Raw genomic sequence first — 16,741 nt, 5'->3', positions numbered from 1 at the left:
GGCAGTTTGAATATCAGGGAGAGACAAACACCTTCTTAGCCTTCTCTTGTCCCTCCCATGACAAACCCCTTTTGGTTCAGGCAGGGAACTGGTTTAATAATCTAATTTGGGCAGATCTCACCTCAGTGTTCTGTGCTAAAAGGGGAAAAAAATACAAAACTACTGGTCATCAAAACCAAGTGCTCCCTCTAGGCTCCAGGTCCAGGATGGGGAAGCCTGAAGGTACACTCTTATTTGAACTCTAGACTCCTTTAAGACAAAATAAGAATGCTTAGAAGGTAGAAGCCTATCCATACAATGGATAAGCTATTTGTCTTCTTAGCTGTTTATGCTCCATTTAAGCCAATGTTTTATTGGGTTAACCTCTATTTGACCCAGTGGAGGGACAAGTTGTTTTCCTTGAGCTAGTCATTAGCTCAACCGTAACTGATATTCCCAAGGAGAAACTTCATTTAAGTTGAAAAAAAGAAAATCAATGAACAGATGACCTCAGGACTAATGAGCATGCTGAGTTCAGTCCCTTTCCATAATGCTTCCTTCCTTGAAGTCCAGGGAAAGAAAAAAAGAGAAGGGACAAAACAGGGGGAAGGGAAGCGTTTATGCACCTACCTGTGAGAATGCAATCCCAAAAGCCACTCCAGCTATGATTCCCATATTCGTCTCCATAAAACTGGTCACCAAGTCATAACAGCCCTAGAAAACAAACATAATCATTCCTTATATCGACCTCCCCTGCCACGAACACATACATACTAATATCTCATTTTAAATTGACTTGGACTAGACAGTATTTCTGCTCTAATTTTCAACAATGTCACCTTTTTTATTTAATAGCAATTCTCAGTGAATGATGGAAAGTAATGGCAACACTAGTCTTTTTTAGAAACAAATGTATTTCAGTACTTTTAAAAGCTAATTGTGATGTTACATTCATTTTTATAGGTCCTAGTAAAGAAAATCAGTTCAAACTGTTTTAAAAAACATTAAAATAGCTTTGACCTGAAACCAAACCAGTAACAACATAGGGTAATGTTATAATACAGTAAGGGTGTCAAAAATTAATAAATGATGCAGATTTCTTAATACTCCAGATATTTAATACAAGCATGCTTCTGGCATCCAATGAAGCATTCTGCTTGCCTTCACCTGTCAAAGGACACCAGGCAAGGTATTGAGCAGTATATGATTTAAACCATGTAAGAAAGTTACCAAGGGGTTTGTAGGAAGTTTCTTTATTCATTTGCCCTTGGACAAAAAATTCCTTGTCCTGCTCCCCAAACCCAATTTTCTCTCTCTAGTTCAGACCCTGTATCCATCAGCCGACTTGCTTCCTTGTGCCTTAATTCACAGCCCACTCTGGGGCCAGAAGAGTCATACACGTTTCTGCCTTTCTCTTGGATAGGCTTTTTGAGATGTTCCCCTCAGTATGATAATTTGTACCAAATATGTCCCTTTACCTACTCTGCCCCTCAAAAAAAAAACATTTGAAATTAGCTTTCCTCATTTGTGGTGCCTAAATGAATCTAAACAAGAGATGCAATACTTGAAGAAAAAGAAGAAACATGACATCTGTTTTTTCTTTCATTAGTAACCCATCTGCCCACCCAGTCCGAAGCCACTTCTCAGCCCCTTTTGCCATGCTTCCTCAAATGACCATCACCACTCCCATCTTAAGGCCAGTCCCAAGGCATTTTATGTAATGCTGTAACTTTATCCACTTTATCAGAAGTTGGAATAAACAGAAGTAACAGGGAGTTCCTTTTTCCAGTTTAGACTCCTGTTCTGTAAGAGAAGTGTCTCCATGTTGTCCTTCAATCCATACACCCCTTACTTTTCCAAACACTGTAGGAATTCTTTACATGACCTCAAAGCATTAAATGCTTGTGAAAAATAACAGTGAGAAGGACAATGTCCTTTGTTAGAGACATGCCATTTGTGAACTAAATTGTATAATTTCTTTAACCTCTTTTATAATATAAGAAGACATTTTATTTAATTCTGAGAGTAATGAAGTGGTAAACTAATAGTAGCTGAGGACCAGCAGAGATGTAATTAATTTCTGAAATGTTTAAAGTGTACATATTTATCCTTTATTGCATCTTACAACAGTGTACAGTATGTCAGATTTAAGCCTGCTTATTTGTCACATCAGACAACTATACTTGTGTGTGTTAGGAAATGAGATTAGGTTTCTCAAGCAGTACTTTCAGTCTGTCTGACACAGCTTAATGTTTCTCCAGCAATTCTGAGATCTGTTCTGTGCAACAGCCTTCAAGAGATGCAGTGTCTGATGGTAATTGGAGGGAGACAGAATATCTTGTTAAAAAAAAACATGTAAGTGAGAGTTTTGATCACTCTCTTCATTTGAAGACTGTTTTCCCAAATCACAATAGTCTCTTTCCTGAATTACACTGCATAAATATGGCTTAATTGCTCCATTCTTTCTGTGCACAGAGTGAGAGTGCAGGAATCACCCAAGAGCTGCATATACAGTTCAGAAGTATGCGAAGTACCATGTGCACACATCTGGGTGCTGATCCAGAGGACAGAAGTGACAATTTAGCAAATATCCAATAATTCTTGACTCCACGCATCTGTTCCTTTATGAAGATTTTAGAGAGCAGTAATTCTTGAGGTTTGTTGGTAATGGCCTCTGAAGATTAAAAGCACTATACAAACGTTAATTAGCTAATCCTAATGACAGCCCTTCAAGTTAGGTATTAGTCTCATCTGAGATGAAGAAACAGACTAAATGATTTACTCAAGGTCACTAAGCAAGTCTGTGGCAGAATTGGCAAAAAAACCCAAGAATGCTGTCTTTTAGTCCTGACATTAGATCATCAGCTTAATCCTCTGGATAATTCATCATTGGTCTTCATAAAGAGCTAGTAATTTGATTAGCTCATGAAGAATTTGTCTTACTGACATCTTCGCAAGATTCACCAAAAAAGATGTATATTCCAAACATACCCATCCACAGGAATGGTAACAAGTGTCTTCCACAACACAGACAATATATCTTTTCCTTATTCTCCAACACACAGAGAGCAAAGTGCCTGTCTCCAAGATGAGCAGTGGGCTTGTATCAGAGGCAATGATATTTGCTTCCAACTTGAAGTCAAAGCAAAGGGTCGCGCAACATTTCCTCCTGCTTCCTTTGTATTCTCATGCCCCTTTCAGAAACATCTCACCTTGTTGAAATGCTCGGGTCAACTCTGAGATCTCACAACTGCTAAACAGAAGTCTCTACCACCTTTGATTGCAAATGGCTGTCTATCTCAGAAAATTGGACACAATATCACAGGACATCCAAACTTCCCCTAAGTAGTAATTAATCAGGTAATTAAGCCAACTGCTTCCTGAGGAATCAGGACTTGTGCATTTGACAGGAAAGCAAGGAGCAAGCATGGCTGAAAGTGAGCTATCAGCCATGGACTAGTATAAGCTCATTCAACCCTCAGCTGCTTCTCACATTTCAGCAGGCATATTTTGCCCAGAGGAACTCACAAGTGGACAGGGATTTCTGTGTGTGTCTGGGGACACAAACGGCACCTGTCCAGTTATGCAGACAGAAAAGGTTCAGAGTGCATGGACATCCCAAACTGAAAAGCTGGGACCTGCTGGTAAAGTACCAGTCACACTAGAAAGCCGTTCCTACTGGGAAGGTGGGCAGAAGCAGGGGATGAGGATGGGTAGCCCAGGAGGCACTTTGCCTGCTATGGATGCTGGTTGTACTGTACATCCCCGAGATCCACATTGTCCTGCCTCTCACCTTCTTCCCACTTCTATAAAGCCAGAAAGTTACTACAAGTTCATAAGGCGCAACTGAATGGAGTGGCTCATCCTCCATGCTCATGCAATCCAGCAAGATTACTCTGTTGGTAGTGACTGTGAGTTTCTTAACAGATGGACACCAGTAATGTTCCACATGCTTGGAACAAGTGTCTCTGATTAAACTATTGAAGAAAAGAAAAACTTAGTGGAATATAATCCTCTGGCATCTTATTTAAATACATGCTAGAAAAAGTTGTCCACTTGTTTTCAAAGGAAGATGTTTCAGGCTGTGCTCAGCTACCACTCCAACCTCCTGACTCACAGGTGACTGAGGTGAAAAAGACAAACAGAAGGCAGAAAGGTATTTCCATACTTTGCCTGTTACCTACTTAGGACTTATATTTATTTTTTTAAATTCAAGCCTGAAAACAAAAACAGAAAACAAAATTATCCTAAAGTCTTACTAAGCTATGCTGCAACTTAGCACAGTGATTTGGCCACAGCATCATTGCCTTACCAACAAACTGTTGCCTCCTGCAAATCTCAGGTGAGAAAGAAATAATTTATGATGCACTAACACTAAAAGCAATAACTTGAGTTGTATTTGTCCAGTTCAGTGTCTATTATACATGCTGCATTGTTTTCTCTTTATTTCTTCCTTTCTTTGTGTTTTCTGTATTTTAATTCTCCAATTATTCTTTTTCTTCCTATTTTCTCAAACCCGCTTTCTCAATCCTATTCTGTCCTTTTCTCAAATGCTCCTTCTGGTGACCCCATGAAGGGGGTCACTTTGGCTGTGCTATGCTTGCAGCAGTACATGTTCAAAGGTTTTAAGTCACTGTAAATATACCACCCAACCACCACGCCTGTTGTCAGTCATCCACGTTTTTTTTCTCTAGCATTGAAATTACTGTTTGAACACAAACAAGAGTAAAACCCATCCTTCCCTTCACCCAGCTATATCTGTCCTCAGCAAAACCCCACAGCATTCAGCAGGAGTGAGAGAGGAGCAGAGAAGTGCTGACCAACCTAACCCTCAAGGGCAGCTGAGCACACAAAGCACTCCTGGTCCTGTGTCTGGCCTGTGCTGCCTCTGTGTGCGGTGTTGTGGTGAGGAAACAAATCCCTTCTCATCAGAAATATTGCTCACCTGGTCATTTGAGTAAGGCCAGCTTAAAGAAATTGAAAGCTCCTTACCATAATTCCAGCCCAAAACACAAGTTATCAATCAGCTATTTGAAAACAAATGCAATTGTAAGCAGCCATATGCTCCACTCGTGTACTGGATGGTTTCATAACAACTGCTTCTAGCACAATGTTACTGGTACCTTCTGGTTTACTTTAGTGGCAGCCATGGTCATGTTGCGCAGATCCTGAGTGTTACAGTCACTGGAGTTCATGCAACAGCTTGTAGGGATGCCGTATTTGAAGAAGTAAGGGCTGGTGCTCCAGTTGGTGTAGCTCTGAATGCCACAGCAGCTCAGCTAAGAGGAATAAGATGCAGATTCAAACAAACAAGCAAACCAGGATTAAAACTAGGATGGACTGGTCACTGTTCACCTAATAATTTTAAAATCAAAAGAAAGATGTGTTGCCTCCAGTTTTGGAAAGAAGATCCCACCCTCTGCCCCATTTATTACCAAAGCATCACAAATGTCATTTACAGAAGATTGGATCAGAAAACCTCCCAGGAAAAAAGGTATTTTATGAGCAGAGCTGTTCTTTGGTTTTGTTTCCTTTGTTTGTTTATTTGATTAAAGATGATCCTGGAAATTCAAGACAGAGCCTCACAATGCAGTCAAGAAAGGTGGTCTTAAAAAATTCAAAGCATTATGCAGAATTACATGTAACACATGCAGGGACAAACTAGTACAAATTGTTAAGGTGAAGCAAGCCTCTCTAACTCACCAAAATAATTTCTAGGAAAACTCACAGAGCCATGAAGAGAATGAGACCATATGTTCACAGAGTGATTTCATAATCAGCTGAAAACAACTAAGTTGGGAAGGATATTCTGCTCTAGATACTAAGCTAGAAGAGAAGACAGTCCTCAAAGATACACACTATGTGTTGAATTTTCTGCATGAAAAGGGCTTATAAATACAGTTCCTGTAAAAATAAATTAAATTAACATCTTGCTATGACAGAAACACTCAACAATTATTCAAAACTGTGTAGTTTAGCCAACTCCAAGGGATCAGAAGTTCAAAACACATGTTAACATTAGTCAAACAAACAATTTGACAGCAGAATACATTCAATTTAGAGCAGTGCAGTAATCTGCTAAGAGAAGACAGGTTAGGGGCAGTTTCAAACACACGGAGGGGTCCAATGTTATAGATGTAATTTCTGAAGAAGATCTAGAAATCATCAGTACAATTACTTTGCAAGTTCAGCCATTCAGTAAGCTATAATTACATGAAAAGCAAATTGGCTCATAGAATGTATTGTGAGCTTCTTGGTATGGTATGGTTTCCAGCAGGAATTTAAATAGGAATTTACACTGTGTGGTGGGCTTGGTTCCCTGTGGTTGGGATCTCCAACCTCAGCAGCACATTTTTCCACCCACTTTTTCTCTGGAGAAAATACACTCTCTTCTTCCCCTTAGCTTACTAGGTCTCCTTTGCTAGCCTCTTACTGTACTTGTGAACTGCTGCAGTTTATCAGTGATACAGGATGCTAAATTATAGAATCCTGTCTCATCCAGCACAAATCTACATTTCTTAATCCTATTGACAGATTCCATTAAGAACAATGTGTGTTCTTAAGGGATAAAACTGGCCTCTAAACATAATTCAAGATGAGGGACCAACAACAAGCAAGTGGGACAGGCCCTGTCTTTGTTAGATAGCTTGTTCATTAAAACTTGGGCAAGCATACCAGCTGAGCTACTCTTTCTTTAGATCAGTTTTGCCAGCCTCTAATTTTGCTTGCAGTATACAGCTTGCAGATTGAGCTATCCACACTTCATGTTCTGTGATCAAATCTGAATGTATGCTTTACTCTATTAACTTTTAATATCCAATTTTAGACTTACACTTTCCTGTACGTTATCCACTGCATGGCTCCGCTCATCATTCTTGTTGTAATTCTGGATTGCTTCGGTATATGTCCTAAGGAAAGTATCCTTGATCTATGAGGATGAGATAAAAACAGTCCACATGAGCAACAAAATGCTGAAATCTGAAGTAGTTTTCACAAGAAGCAAATGCATTTCCAAACCTAACAAGGCACCCAAACTAGCCCTTCCCACTTGTTTTTAAGTGTGTTTTCAGAGCTGGCAGAGCTCCCTCTTAACTCTTAGGGGTCATTCATGCTATTTTTCAAGTGGGGTCTATCGGACATAGTTCTTACAGGTTAAGTTTCTTCTAGGTTAAGTAATTTTCTGGGGGTTTTTTTTGTTTGTTTGGGGTTTTTTTTAATGTAGCTGTTTGCTGGGGTACTTTTATTTTAAACAAAAAAAAAATCCAGAAAATTACTTAACCTATCAGAAAGATATCATTTGAAGTTTCTTCCCCAGACACTTTGTTCCAGCACTAAGTCTGAAGGAGACTGTGTGCTGCTTTCTGCTCATGGATGCCTAGTAGTAGCCGAAGCCTGTGCAAATGCTCTGGTTACAAAAGCCAGTGGCACCAAACGAAGACACAAATGCCCTAAGTAGATGGTAGCCCTTGTTCCCAGCATGGAAGGCGTTTGGGTAAGGAATGAGAGGTTTCTCAGCTGGAAAAGGTCAGGCACATCACTGGGAAAGCCATTTTGACTGGGTGATAAGGAGCTGGGTATCAGATGATTTGGGCAACCCACGCAGCTATGACCTTTACAAGAAACTGCCTCTTCCAAAGGGGAGCAGCAGCCTGACACTGAGGTTGCTACAGGTTCCACCAAATGAAGCTGCAGTCCTTAGCAGATGGACTGGTATTTCAGGACCGAATTAAAATCTATCCACCACTTGCAAGGGTAGACATCAGAAAAGCCTATAGCAATAGAAATCTCATGTGAAGAGACCAGAAAACTACATAATACAAAGACAAGAGACAAAGAGGGTGTCTGGGGTTGTTCTGGTTCAGCACTAATGGCATGTAGGCCCATGGACTTAAATCCAGAGACAGACCTGATTACAGTGGATAAAGCACAAGTGGTACTACAAATCTAGACCATCATGCTCTTTTAAAGCTTCTTCCTGTCCCCGTTTCCTACCTCACTCTATTTCTAATCTCTCCTTATTCTCAGGATAGAAACAAAATCCCATCCCACTCTCTCCCCGCCCTCAACAAAAGAAGAAGATTTACAAAACACTGAGTCTGATCTGATGCAGAAGTGCTCTCTGCCTTATATAAACAAGTACTTGCCTGGCTGAAGAAGCTGTTTAAGAAAAGTATTTAATCTATTTTGCAGCCCTCAGCATATGTAAAGGAGTAAAGAAGATCTTACATGACGGACACACAGAAAATGATAGCTCCAGAGTAAATTATCAGGCAGCTGAGGCCAAGAGCTTTGGCTAAATCCCTTCATTTGGAATCGCATCAGTTTTTAAGAGCTGTACATGTTATTGTTGCACAACAGCTGCATCCCTGGAGATGAGTATGGAGCTGCCGAGCTCAGCGACCTACACATTCTCCACGCTTCAGAGAACTTCTCAGCAGCTCCTGCCCAGGGAGACGCTGCCATGTGTCAACTCAGCACATTTCCACCTACCTCGTGGCGAAACACAAACCCTGAAATGCCAGCCACTAGCTCAGCCAGGAACACCAGGGACAAGAACATGGCATACTGAAAAGGAAGGAGGCAGGAGAAGTCAGAACACGACAGGCTTTTGTCTCAGCACAGCTGTACTGCTCAGTTATCACATAAAATTTACATTTCTGCTCCAGACACCCTTGAAAGATGTTAAGAAACCAAAGATCTCTTAGAGGCCATACATAGGTTATTGCCTGAATATATGTTCATACAACTCACAAATGATATGTAGGGTTTAATTGCTGGCTTTTCTGACAGTTCTGCTCTCACATTTCCTAGCATTCTCAGATAAATTAAGACACACTCACGCCAGAGGTGGATCCAAGTCACACAGGTTTTGGTGGTGCAGTAAGGCATACAAACAGACCCTTCATGTTTGCATGGCACTCTGCTAAAGTAAATAGGCTTCTCCAGGTGTTTCGCTTCGTGTTTATCTGTCTCATTGCTAGACATTGCTGCCCAATTCCTGAAGTTTCTCCCATAAATGAACTGCACCACTGACTTCTCCAGAAATATTCTCACAATAATATTAGACAGAAGCCTCAAATACTTTGCTGGGCCAAGGCTTCAGGAGCAGCATTTGGATCCAGAGCTAAATAAACCTTGAAAACAAGTGCTTTCAGTATAGACACTCACAAACTATTAAAAATACGTCTAAGCAGAAATGAATAAGGTAAAGTAAACAATGCAAGGTGGAATGGTAAAATTTGAAGTTGGGGCTTAATCTTCTGGAAGGAAAATTACCTTTTTTTTCCTCCATGTGCTAAATACCAATCTAAAAGGAAACATTTTGAATGAAATTCAGTCCTAGCAGGATTTAGTGGAAAGAGGGATATTTTCTAATGGAAGGTCACTGGGGAAAGGAGAATAACAGTGAAGGCAGAACTAGAAAAATAATTTCCTCAAATTAATGCATCTGTCAAATTACTGCCTGCATTCTGCTCAGGAGAGAAAGATTTTAAATATTTAAGTATTTCTTATTTATACAATGAAAATAAAACTATGTGCTTGAAACAGCACATGCCAGTGTTAGTGCCCTACCTTGAAAAAGTTACGTCACTTAGAGAGCAACTAGCAGAGCCTGATTTCCTATGGATTTATATAATCATTCACCTTTATCCCTTTCCCATCTGGACTGCAGTAACTCTGACAAGCCTCTACACGTGTCCTGACAGCAAGAGACAGCAGCAATGTACCTACGACATGCTGACTGACCACCAGTGTATATCTGCAGCTGTACCTCTCCCCTGCTGCGCCATCAGTTGAAGAAATGAACTCTATCTAAGATGTCCTTTTCTAAAAATCCAGTTTAAATTGGAGAATTGTTCCATCTCCTTAGAAAATCAGCCTCAAAATACTGTACCAGGAGCTGCATTGTACGGTCCAGCCCTTTTCCACTTTCTCAGTGTTTCACAAGTAGTATTTTCACCCTTCAAATCATTAAATGCGTAGGCTTTTGCTCCTGAATCTTCTCAGAATCACAGTTTACCATATAGGTTTGTTTAACCCCTAGTTATTTTCCATTTTAATGTAGGCTGGAAAACTCAGAACAGAGAAACTTAGAGAGAAGTTAAACTGGTCAGAGAGACAGCTGCTGTACCTCTGCTTGGTGTACATAACATTCATGCTGCTTTTGAGATGAGGACAAACATATCATACAGAGCTTTGTTTTATGAGGTTGGCTTTTATTCTAGTGAATATTAGGAAAAAAGAAAGGCTGGTGTACTTTCAGAAGGTACCAACTAGTTTTCCATAGATTTTACATTAGAGTATTAAAATGAATCCTTTAAAATATACTTTAGATGAATTTCACATTTATGATGATTTTGACATTTTAAAGATTGCAAATATACCTATCTCACTAACAGAAAACCAGACTGATTGTAGAATTACCCACAGAGTAATTCATCAGCAGCATTTTGCCCTGCTCCCAGCAACACATGGGCCTGGACACCCTGTGGTAGCGAAATTCATTCATACTCAATCAACGACTGGTTTTGGCAAAGATTTTTTTCCCCTTCTTTGTCCAAAAGACACACATGTTGAACATTAAGATCTATAAAATCTAGCTTATGTGCCTAAAACCCCATGTTAACATCTGCTGAAGCCTGGCAGGGAGTGGGGGGAATCCCACTACATCAACAAAACCTCTTCCCCTCTTGCTTAGGGCACTTTGGCATACTTACCAGTTTCAGCATCCATGGGCTGCCACGACAAGTGGCAAAGCAGCCGAAAAGCCCAAAGACAATGATGGTGGTACCCGTTCCAATGAGCACGTAGGGGGCATTGGTGGAGTTCTCAGCAATAAGAGAGATGTACGTGCCAAGGGTGAGCTTGCCCCAAACGCCAACTGCGAGCAGGATAACACCTGTGATCTGCAAGGAAGAGGAGAAAGCTGTCAGGGGCTAACAGGGAAGGCATTCAAATTCAGTACACAGTGATCCTGAAGAGATTTATCAGTGCCGTTGTGTTGGCAGAAGGAAGCCTCAGGATCTTTACTAACTCCAGAGGGAAGAACAGAGAAAATTAATTTCCAGCAACTGAAGATGCATTAAGACTGCCACTGGAGGACACATCTAGGACTAATCACTGCAAAGCTGACGACTGCCAAAGGAGGATGCAGTGTACCATCTGCAGGAACAGGATCTCTGCTCCTACAGCACACTGAGAAAAGAGACCAACTCCATCACTCTTACCGAAGCCAACAATAACTGCTGCCACCTCACACCTCCCGGGTTTTGTCACAAAAACTGCCTGAACCATAAAATCCTGCTGCTTGACATCCCATCCTTCTTAATGCCAAAGTTTCAGGAATACCAGTATCCCTTGCAGTGCATTGCTCTGGCAAGTGAGCTTTCCCCAGGCTATACAAGTGCCCTCTGACTGCACAGGGTGAGAGGACACCAGTGGGCCCTCAGAGCACCATGATGCACAAGCAGAGATTGCCATGCCACAAGGCAGATAGGACACACAAGCTCCTACAGCAGCAGGGACATGGGCAAAGCCATGGCATACTGACCACTGACACCAAGCAGTGGACACAATAGGAGTGATGCCTGCACTGTCTGCTGATCATCACCCAATGCTGACATGCCTGCTTCAAGACTGTACACACATAACTCATTCCTACGGCATGATCAAAGGTGAGACATGAAGGGCCAGCCCTGAGTGCCAGCTCTGCAAATGCTTCCTGAATTTCCCCCAAACTTCCTACTGCATTCAGAAGAGCTGCTGAGTAATCAGAAACACCTAGGGAAAATACCAGGAGGAGGGAGGGTACAAACTAGGTGCTCTGAAGAAAGATACAGTGAGAGAGATGCAGGGAAAAGAAGAAACAAAAAAAAAAAAAAAGAAAGAATAAAGAGAGAAACAGAAAGGGACGGGAAGAGGTAGACAAAAGCACTTCCCTTCCTTCTTCCCTTCCTTCTCCCATGTCTCCCAGAGCTGTGGGGAAAACATGCCCCCACCTGGCTCCCACTCCAAGCACAGCAGAGTGTAGCACTACCTGGGAAACCCATCATATCCTTCTGTCTCCATCCCTAAGCCTTCGCTTCTTCCCCTGACCACCCATGGCAGGCATCATCATTTCTGTCACACCTCTGGGACAGGATTTGTAGATATTTCTGCTCTCCTGCCCACGGTGGCAATAGGAATAAACCCAGCTCCTGTCCATCTTGCAACGCAACTGAATGAAAAGTGCTGATTCCTTGCTCTTGAACATCAAAAATATCAGCAGTAGCTTACCTACCCACAGGCATGAAACACCTCCGCTGAGTCTGGTCCCATCCCCACACCACACTATCTTCACCTCTGTCCCTCTTCTCCCTGACAAAAGCCTTTTCAGAGGGTGCACATTAGCCAGCAAAGTCTGAAAGTGAGCTGTGGGGGACTCGGAAACCCGCAGAACAACTTCTGGTTTCTTGCCTCCAGTTTGACAAAGGGCTGGTTTCTGTGCCTGAGCTGCTGAAAGTTTTACCACTGTCCCCAGGGAGGTGTAAAAGCAGCCTTCGCTGCCAAAGCGAGCAAGCAGCTTCACATCTGAAAGAGAACTCAAGCATGGCAATAAAAAGCATTTTTAGTCGGCTGTTTGAAACAATTACTAACCCTTTACTATGTGTTTTAAGAGTTTAGTTTCCTCCCATCTCAGGGGGGCCTATCCAATTTATGGTGCACACAGACTTTGAAAAAGAGGAACAAAGCCTCTTGGCAGTTTATTCCCCTTCTGCTTCTTAATAGAGCTCTGATTTACATGGATTTATGGAAATCCCTCAGTTCAGTGGGGAGGTCTAAACCCCCAGCAAGCTTGGCACTGTGCAGAGGGATGGAACATTCCCACAAAGACACACTGCAGATGCACCTCAGGTTGCAGCAGTGCCAGCTGGGATTCTGCTTGTGAAGAGGAAAAACCAGAAGACTCTTTCCATGACCTTTGTTTAGCAGAGTGCACGCTGTGGTGTGACTAATGCTCACCTCCACCCAAGGGCACACCTCGATTCTTTATTTTCAAGACACGTTTTTTCTCCATCTCTCTCTATTCCCTCACACAATCAAAGGAACAATCTTGTTTGGTCTCTGGTTTGGTTTGGGGTTTAGGTTTGTTTTCTTTACAAGCAGGAGGGATAAGGGCAGACAGCAGACCAAGATAGTGCTGGCCTAAAAACAAGGCAGCAGGAATACCTACTGCTCCTGCCACTCACCATCATTACATCCGTCTTCTACTCTATCTCTTGCCCCAACAGGCTGTGAAAATGAGCTCTGTATAGATCTATGTGATTAACCAAGCAATTCCTAAAACCATCACTCCAGCCTAATTCTGTGTCCAGAGTGACCTGTGGGTCAGGTCCAATAGGTGCGAGAGCTAGGTGATGTGAGTCCATCTGCATCTGAAAGGTCTAAGGAAATCCAGAGTACCTCTTGCAATCCACAGTCTCTCCCCAGTCATCCCTGCTGCCTTTCCACTGTAATGTTTCCATTCAGACCATGAGGATTTCCTTATTTTCCATAAGGAAACCATCAAGATAAACACTGTCAGATAGATAGATGGATGTGGTCAATACATCTGCTCCTGGACACATACAAAATAATCCTGGCAGTCAGAGGAGAGTGACCACAAGCCTTTTGACTCTTAAAGACCCCTGAGCCAAGATTCACCTTCCAGAGCAGCTTTATTTATCTGCAACAGTCAGCACTGATGGAGCAAGAGAGCAACAGTCCCGCTCCACTGGCAGACTTCTACAGCAAAGCTTGCTCTTCTTGCAGCCACTCCAGAAATGAAGATTTGTCTTGGAAATGGTACGACAACTACAACCTGTGCTGGAAGGGAGGCACAGCCCCACTCAAGATCCTCAGCAGACACAGGAGAAAAGAACTGGCAACCGCAGAGCCTATGATGCCCCATATGAGACATCTGGAGTGGTACAGAAAAACAAGCATTAGCAAAGGAAGAAAAGGAAAGACAAGTTTTGCTTCTAAAAAGTGACTACAGGAAAGATCATGCCCAAACGTAAGGAACTGTGGGAGAACCATCGGTAGCTTCTCTTTGGAGGGCTAGGACCCTCTTCTCCCCACAGCTCCTGTAGGGCTGAAGCATCAGGGCCACCTCTCTGAGCCTTGGCTCCATTTTATGCAACACCAGCTGCATCAACCACAATGAGCTGAAGCCAAGCCTGGCTTTTGCCCCCTCCCTCAAGCACCTCTGGCTTTGTGGGTTGCTGTGCTCTTAACAGTTTCAAGCTCTGATATGTGGAAAGGCAGCTGATCAAAGGAAGGATGCACAGGGAAGGGCTGCCCAGACACCTCAGCCTTTTCCTGTATTTACCAGCTGTCATGTACCACACCATCCCCTTGCCCAGAGGCTAATGAAAAGTCTATTTCTGCTTCTTTCACTCACTGTCATTACTGGGACCCCTGACATGGAGATCTTGCCCTCTTAAAGCAGACAAGACCTCTGACCACCCCCTTGATCACAGCCTTGGATCCCACAGATGGGGGAGCCCAAGGCGAAGCCACCCACACCTCACATAGTCAGAGCCAGGTAGGTGAAAAGCCTTCTCAGTGCTCACAGATGTAAAACTCACAGAATGGAGGGAAAACCAGGGGCTGTGATTATCACACAATGAGGTTATCCAGCTTTTTGTGCTGTCCTGTCCTCTAGTGTGGTTAAGAGAAAGCTAATGAGTAAAAAAACCTGAACTGTCAGGTTTTAAGTCCTGTCACAAACATACCCAATGCTTTGATTCAGAAAAGGGCTCTGAATTTTTGCTTGTACTTTATACGAACCTTGGTTCAAGTAGTAACAGCCCACACCTGTATAAAACAGTCAAAGCATGCATCCATTCCAGAACAGATAACACCATTAGAGAGAGATGCATGACAGCAGCCAGGGCAGTCCTGGTTTATCCATGCTTAGTGCCAGTTCCTACTGCCATACAAACCCCAGAAACTCAGATGGGGTTTGTGTCCATGAACAGGCTCTCAAGTGATTTGTTGTGGCTGTTTTTAATGCTTGCAGACTGTCCTGCCTCTCACACTGTTGTGATGAATGCTCCCTTTCTGCACACGTTTCCAAGCCAAAACACTTCATTTCACCTCCTGATGTATGGTGCTCTCCTTTCAGTCTTGCATGTGGCTGCTGACGGGACAGCCCCAGGCCTTGGAGTCCATCCAGCAGGGAAACATCCTGGTCATGAAAGTCTCATGCCTGCCTGAAACACTCCCCATCCCCACACCCCAGCCACCACCAACGTTGTTCTTGCTTTGCTTTGGTGACTGCCAGCATTGCTGAAATGCTGCTCCAACACCAGGGCAGCCCTTCTCGACATGGGGGACACAGGCTGAGACCCCCAGGCTGCTCCTGTCCCCTGCCAGCACAGCATGCACCAGACTGGGCAGCACAGACATCTTCTGCTTGCCCCTGGGTGTGAGAAGCCGCTGTCAGTCTCAGCAGAGCAAAGGTTTGCAAGTTGCTGGTGCCTGCTCCAGGCCCATGGGCTGAGACATGCCAAAGTTAGGGAAGATGAGTAAAGTAAGACACCCTTTGACAGACTGTCACTGTGCTGACCTTGCAAGACCATCAATCTTGAACCATTGTTTCTTTTTGGGACCAGAAAAGTAAAAGAAAAACAAACCAGCCCACCTGCAATTTCTGTTTCTTTTTCTGTGCTCTTTCTCCAGTTTTCAACATTATTAGAAAGCTATTTCATCCTGGATTTCATCAAAGGTAGATCATGTCTTCCTTACAAACATTCACTGAGCTGGAAGCCCCTCGTATCACATTTCCTCAATCAGGAAACCCAAGATACAGCATTCAATAAAACATTATTAGGTCTGCCCTTCATTCAGGTCAAACTTTTTAAAGGTTAAAAAACCAAAACAACATAGCAGATATCCAAGTAGGGCGAGGATTGTAAAGACTCCACAGTGCTAGCTGGTCTCACATTTCATTGCATCTGAACTCAGGCTCGGCAAACACACCCCAGAAACCCTGGACTGATGAGATGGCAGGAAATAAAGCAGGTATGCCATCTGGTGATTCTCTAAGAAAAACTCCATCAACGTGTTCCCATGTAGTGCTTTAATCTGGATGAACTGGCATGTTCAGACATCAAAAAATACATATTTGAGACCTCTTCCCCTTGCAACCACCTCTACCCCTTGCCCTGGCCATGTGCATCGTGCCCAGACCTCACTGGCTTCCCAAGCACTGTTACGGTCCCCTGCTTCTACCCTGCTAACATCTCTGTATCTCACATTTACTCTGTGTATCACTGTGTATCAAACTCTGAATTGGTGGATAATAAACTAATTTCCAAAAGTGCATCCTGTTTTATCCTTGATGGTAATTGCTGAGTGATCTCTTCCTGACACTACCACGATCCACCAGCCTTTTGTTCTGTTTTCTCTCTCCTGTCCAGTTAAGGAAGGCAGTGATAGAGCAGCTTTCTGTGAGTACATGGTGCCTAGCCAGGGTCAGCTCACCCCAATCACTCATTTACTCTCACTACTGAAGGAACTGGGGCTTGTCAGTAGGACAGCAAGTCTGTGAATGGCCCAGCAAAGCATCTCTCCATGCCTTGTTCCTTTGGTCAAAGGCAGACTTTCTACCTCTTTTGCCTTCCTTCAGCAGTAGTACAGATGTTTCCAATCTTATCTGCAGTATTGCCCCCAGTTCTGGAGCTGACTGGATGTAGTGAAGAAGTTAACATGGCACAGGCAGGCAGAAATATGACTG

General features: G+C 42.9%; 1 protein-coding gene across 1 annotated transcript in view; it reads right to left on the bottom strand.

Annotated features, from left to right (window-relative positions):
- TSPAN7 (tetraspanin 7) overlaps positions 1-16,741 on the bottom strand; it is a 95,771-nt gene that overhangs the window by 5,713 nt on the left and 73,317 nt on the right. The window contains exons 2-6 of the mRNA XM_005144567.3: positions 10,698-10,886; positions 8,470-8,544; positions 6,812-6,907; positions 5,103-5,258; positions 610-693 (exon numbers count right to left, since the gene is read on the bottom strand). Coding sequence (XP_005144624.2) covers positions 610-693; positions 5,103-5,258; positions 6,812-6,907; positions 8,470-8,544; positions 10,698-10,886 — 600 coding nt within the window. The remainder of the gene's footprint in view (positions 1-609; positions 694-5,102; positions 5,259-6,811; positions 6,908-8,469; positions 8,545-10,697; positions 10,887-16,741) is intronic.

This window comes from Melopsittacus undulatus, chromosome 2 (genome assembly GCF_012275295.1).
Source record: "Melopsittacus undulatus isolate bMelUnd1 chromosome 2, bMelUnd1.mat.Z, whole genome shotgun sequence".
In the NCBI taxonomy this organism is placed as follows: domain Eukaryota; kingdom Metazoa; phylum Chordata; class Aves; order Psittaciformes; family Psittaculidae; genus Melopsittacus; species Melopsittacus undulatus.
The sequence above is the reverse complement of the archived record's forward strand: the minus strand, read 5'-3'. Positions and strand labels throughout refer to the sequence as shown.